General features: G+C 38.5%; 1 protein-coding gene across 1 annotated transcript in view; it reads left to right on the top strand.

Moving 5' to 3' along the window:
* Positions 1-6,076, top strand: part of LRCH3 (leucine rich repeats and calponin homology domain containing 3) — a 227,139-nt gene that overhangs the window by 150,928 nt on the left and 70,135 nt on the right. The window contains exon 10 of the mRNA XM_042782119.1: positions 1,558-1,634. Within this exon, the coding sequence (XP_042638053.1) occupies positions 1,558-1,634 (77 nt within the window). The remainder of the gene's footprint in view (positions 1-1,557; positions 1,635-6,076) is intronic.

Genomic DNA, 6,076 nt, shown 5'->3' with positions numbered 1-6,076 from the left:
GAGGGAGGCAACATGTCTGGCCTGGCAGTAATAGGCCTTGGGTTACTGCTGGTAATCCTGCCTTCCCCTTGTAGGGTTAGAGGAGGTCAGAACATGTGGCCTCCTTGTCGTTTTTGCACCATCAGAGAGATGCAAATCAAACAACGAGATACTATCTTACCCCAGCTCTAATGGAAGAGTTGAACTAGACAGAACATAACAAATGCTGGCAAGAATGTAGAGAGATTGGGACTCTCATACACTGCTGGTGGGACTGTAAAGTGATAAAACCACTGTGGAAAACAGTATTGGGATTCCTTATAAACCTGGAATTAGAAATACCATTTGACCCAGCAATCCCATTACTAGGTATATAGCCTAAAGAAGTAAGAGCCAGGACAAGAACAGATATACGCACACCCATGTTTATTGCATCACTATTTGCAATAGCAAAAAGATGGAAACAACCTATGTGCCCGTCAGCAGAAGAATGAATAATCAAACTATGGTACATAAACACAGTGGAATGCTATGTCACACTAAAGAATGATGTAAAATCTGCAAAACATTGCATAACATGGGTGAACTTGGAGGACATTATGCTGAGTGAAATAAGTCAATCACAGAAGGACAACTGTAGTATTAGTTCATTATTGTATAAAGTCACAGAAAGGTTTATATATGGAAGGAAACTTTATTTGTTTACCATGGGTGAGAGGGGAGGGAGAGGGAACACTGCAAAAAAAAAAAAAAAATTAATTGACCCATGTCAACTTTAGTTTTGTGTATTTCTCTGTACATAAATTATATTTGATTAAATTCATTTTTAAAAAATGACCATAACCGTTTAGTTTATAAATATAAACATTAAATTGTCAATAATATTTCTTATAAATTAATGCTGTATTTTACCAGAAATGGAAATTGCTTTTGGTTTTACCTTGATATTCTACCAGGTATTTGTGAACTGTTTATGTAACTAAAATAAGTAACAATTTTTAGTGTCCAAGAAGTAAAGAAGTGAACTCTCTACTACTAGAAATATTGAAGAAAGGCTGAACAACTATAAAGGGAGGATGAAAACTCTCTCTCTCCTGGAAAGAAGTTTATACTAGGTGACCTCTAAGATTCTTTCCAATTCTAAAGTCGTATCATTCTGTAAATATTTTATGGCCACTATATATACATACATACATACATATATATATTTATATTTATGTAATCCATGAGAAGGAAATCTACATCATAAAAAAATAAACTTTTTTCACCCAAATCCTAATTAAAAAAAAAAAAAAAGTAACCAAAAAAATAAATAAATAAAAAATAAACTTTCTAAAAAGGAACAGGGAAAAGAAAAAAAAAGCTGAAAACTAGATCCTGGGAGTGGAATATGAGTATTTTTATAAAAACTATAATATAGCCTATAATGATTTTAGACATAAAAATACTTAAAATTTCTATTAAAATATTGTTTAATGTAGTATGCATATTCCCAGATATCAAGTGAAATGTGAATATGCAGTCATAGTGTTCTGGAAACATATATTAACTTGACTCTTTCTCTTTTTTTTGGCTTAGGGTACGCCAGTTAAGACAGTACCCATTAGGGAGTTTCAAAAACCAGAAGATATAAGAAGGTTTACACATCAAAGCAGGTATGAACAAAATTCTGGTGTTTTTTTTTTTCTCTTTAAACTCACAAGATCATGCTTCATGGCCTAACATATAGTCTATCCTGGAGAATGTTCCATGTGCACTGGAAAAGAATATATATATATATATAATATTGTGCTGTTGTTGGGTGAAGTGCTCTGTCTGTAAGGTCAAGCTGGTGGATGGTATTGTTTAGCTCTTCTGAGTCTTTGTTGAGTTTCTTTCCAGTTATTCTATCTGTAATTAAAAGTGGTGTATTAAAGTCTCCTACTATTACTGTGGAGTCATGTGTTTGCCTTTTCAATTCTGTTAAAGTCGAATTTATGTATTTTGGGGCTCTTTCATTAGGTGTATAAATATTTATTATGGTCATATCTCCTTTTCTTTGGTTTGTTTTTTATTGTGATTTGGGTGAAAGTTTACACAGCAAATTCACTTTCCATAGAGCAGTTCACACACACGTTGTTTCATGACATTGTCTACAATATACCCCACTGCAACAGCTCCCCTCCCACTTCCTCCCAATAGTTACCTCTTCCCTGTGTCCATCCCTCCTTGCACTCCTGCCCCCTGAGATGTCTTCTTGTGCCTTTTCTCCCATCATTGTTGTCTCCAGGGAGTGTATCTACTTCAGGTAAATGTTCAACTCATATGCCTATCTTTTGTTTGGCTGGAAGCCACAGGGGTGGGTTCAATTCCAGACCTGAAGGCCAGCTAGGGCCCATAGTCTCAGTAGTTCCACCAGGCTCTATCAGATCAGCAAACCTCGTTCCCCCCAGATCTCCCAAGTGAGTTTTGTTCCACAATGGTCTCTCTTTCTATCTAGAATCTCCTACATAGATCCGCCTCCAAGTGGGTGATAGTGCTGGCTAGGCACCTTCTAGTTCTTCTGGTCTCATAGTCATATAGGCTGCAGATCGCATGGTGTACCAGTTGCTAGGACTAATTGTTTCCATGAATCTTTGGTTTTCTTCACTCTTCTTTGCCCTGGACAAGAAGAGAGCCATGGTTGCATCTAGATGGCTGCTTGCAAGCTTTTAAGATCCCAGTCGCTACTCGCCAAAGTAGGAGGTGGAACATATTTTGTGTAATATGTTATGCCAGTTGAGCTTGATGTCTCCTGCACTTATGGTCCCAAGCCCACAGGTTCAACTGCTTGCTCCCTCTGGGTAGCTGGCTGTGACCAAGAAGTGACAACAACCTTGTCCCTTGTCAACTCTACTATACACCTGGGAATTCTTTTTTTTTTTTTTTTTTTATTATTTCCCTCAGTCTCTTTTTTTTTTTTTTAATTGTCATTTGGGTGAAAATTTACAGTGCAAATTCACTTTCCATACAGCAGTTCACATACACTTTGTCTAATGACACTGACCACAATTTACCACAATTCAACAGCTCCCCTCCCACTTCCTCCCAATAGTTACCTCTTCCTTGTATCCATCCCTCCGTGCACTGCTGCCCCCAAGCTGCCTCCCTGTGCATAAGCAGCCCTTGTTTCTCCCGTGATTGTTCTCTCCAAGGAGTGTATCTACCTCAGGAGAATGATCAACTCGTATGCTTATCTTGTGCTTGGCTGGAAGCCACAGGCGTGGGTTCAATTCTAGATTTGAAAGGCAGCTAGGGCCCATAGTCTCAGTAGTTCCACCAGGCTCTATCGGACCAGCAAACCTGGTTCCCCCCCACCCATTTTTTTTTCCTCCAAATGATTTTGAGTTTTGTTCCACATTGTTCTCCCTCTCTATCAAGGAACTCCTACATAGATCCCCTTGCAAGTGGTTGACAGTGGTAGCCAGGCACCATCTAGTTCTTCTGGTCTCATAGTCATATAGCTGCAGATCGGATGGTGTACCAGTCACTAGGACTAATTGTTTCCATGAATTTTTGGTTTTCTTCATTCTTCTTGGCTCTGGACAAGGAGAGACCCATTGTTGCATCTAGATGGCAGCTTGCAAGCTTTTAAGATCCCAGTCACTACTCGCCAAAGTAGGAGGTGGAACAATGTTTTGTATAGTATATTATGGCAGTTGAGCTTGATGTCCCCTGTGACTATGGTTCCAAGCCCACAGGTTCAACTACTCAGTCCCTCTGGGTAGCTGGCTGTGACCAAGCAGTGACTTACAACCTTGCCCCTTGTCAGCTTTACTATACTCCTGGGAATTCTGATCATTCATATATACTTATAGGACCATTGTCTGCCAACCCTATACATGTTCTTGGATACACTCCCCACTTCATAGACATGCATAATAATTCAGCTTGTCCACCCATCTATCCACCCATATACCAATGTTTGCGTTCACTGACAATGCATTACTGTATGTGCAAAAGGGTTCATCTTTGTTGTCTGTACCTCCCATGTACCTCTCTGACTTCCTCTTCCTCAGTGCCACCATGTTGATCACTCACATTTGGTACATTGCCCTTCTCTTCACCCAAATACATACTTATCTCTACCTATCTATCATTGTTCCCTACCCTCCCCTTGCACCCCTGGTAACCAACAAAGAAAATTTCCTTCCACAGATGAACCTTTTCTTAACTTTTACTGTAATAGACTAATATAATATTTGTCCTTCTGTGATTGACTTATTTTACTCAGCAAAATGTCCTCCAAGTTCATCCACATTATGTGGTGTTTTACAGAGTCTACGTTATTCTTTAGGGCTGCATAGTATTCCATTTGTGTGTATATACCATAGTTTGCTTATCAGTTCCTCAGCTGATGGTCATCTAGGTTGTTTCCATCTTTTGGCTATTATAAATACTGCTGCAGCGAGCATGGGTGTGCATATGTCTGTACTTGTCATGGCTCTCACTTCCTTAGGATATATACCCAGTAATGGAATGACTGGGTCAAATGGTAGTTCTAATTCCAACTTTTTAAGTAATCACCATGCTGCTTTCCACAGTGGTTATACTATTTTACAGTCCCACCAGCAGTGTATGAGAGTCCCAATCTCTCCACATCCTTGGCAGCATTTCTTATTTTCTGTCTTGTTGAGCTTTGCTACTAGTGCTGGATCAAGATGGTATCTCATTGTTGTCTTGATTTGCATTTCTCTCGCTCTGGTAGCCTAGTGCCTAAGGGACTTGACTGCTAATCAGAAGGCTGGAGGTTCAAACCCACCAGCCATTCCTCAGAAGGAATGTTGGGCAATCTACTTCTATAGTGATAACTGCCTCGGAAACCGAAGGAAGGGTGGCTATGAGTCAGGTCCAACTTGACAGCACATTAACAACAACAACAAATAGCTAATGATTGTGAGCATTTCTTCATATGTTTGTTGGCCACTTGAATATCCTCTTTGGTGAAGTGTCTATTCATGTCTTCTGCCCATTTTTAATTGGATTATTTGTCCAACCTCCATGGTGTTAGAGTTTTCTATACATTGTAGAGATAAGTCCCTTGTCAGGTAAGTCATTGCCAAATACTATTTCCTAATCTGTAGGTTTTCTTTTGACTCTTTTGGAGAAGTCTTTGGAAGCACATAAATATTTAATTTTTAGACAGTCCCGTTCATCTAGTTTCTCTTCTACTGTTTGTGCCTTTTGGTTTATGCTTTATAGTCTATTTATACCACATCCTAGGGCCCCTAAATTTGCCCCTAGGATTTCTTTGAGGAACTTTATACATTTCACATTTAAGTCTTTGATCCATCTAGAGTTAGTTTTTGTTGATGGTGTTAAGTACAGATCTTGTTTCATTTTACTGCAAATGGATATCTAGTTTTGCCAGCACCATTTATTAAACAAACATTCTCTTCCCCATTTAATGAATTTCTGCCCTTTGTCAAAGATTAGCTGACCATAGGTCAATGGATCTGATTCTGGGTTCTCAATTCTATTCCACTGGTCTCTATGTTGGTCATTTGACTACTGTGACTGTATAGTAGGTTTTGAGATCCAGCATTGTGAGACCTCCTACTTTGTTCTTCTTCTTCAATAGTGCTTTGCTTATCTGAGGTCTCTTTCCTTTCCTTATAAAGTTAGGGATTGGTTTTTCCATATCCTTAAAATATGTTGATGGGATCTGGATTGGGATTGCATTGAATGTATAGATTGCTTTGGGTAGAATTGACATTTTCACAGTGTTCAGTCTTCCTATTCACAAGCATGGTATATGTTCTTCCATTTATCTAGATCTCTTGCATTTCTTGAAGTAGTATTTTATAGTTTTCTTTGTATAGGTCTTTTGTGTCCCTGGTAAGATTTATTCCCAAGTATTTTGTTTTTTTGGTAGCTTTTGTAAACAGTATTAATTTCCTTATTTCTTTTTCAGCAATCTCTTTAATGGTATAGAGGAATCCAACTGATTTTTGGATGTTGATCTTATATCCTGCCACAATGCTAAATCTCTCAATTAGTTCCAGTAGATTTTTGACTGAGTCTCTTGGGTTTTCTAGGTATAGGATCATATCATCAGCAAATAGGGATAGTTTGACTT

Source organism: Orycteropus afer, unplaced genomic scaffold (assembly GCF_000298275.1).
Source record: "Orycteropus afer afer isolate SDZICR_OR568_19922 unplaced genomic scaffold, OryAfe1.0 scaffold00245, whole genome shotgun sequence".
NCBI classification, from domain to species: Eukaryota; Metazoa; Chordata; class Mammalia; order Tubulidentata; family Orycteropodidae; genus Orycteropus; species Orycteropus afer.
This window is presented reverse-complemented; position numbering and strand designations above follow the sequence as displayed.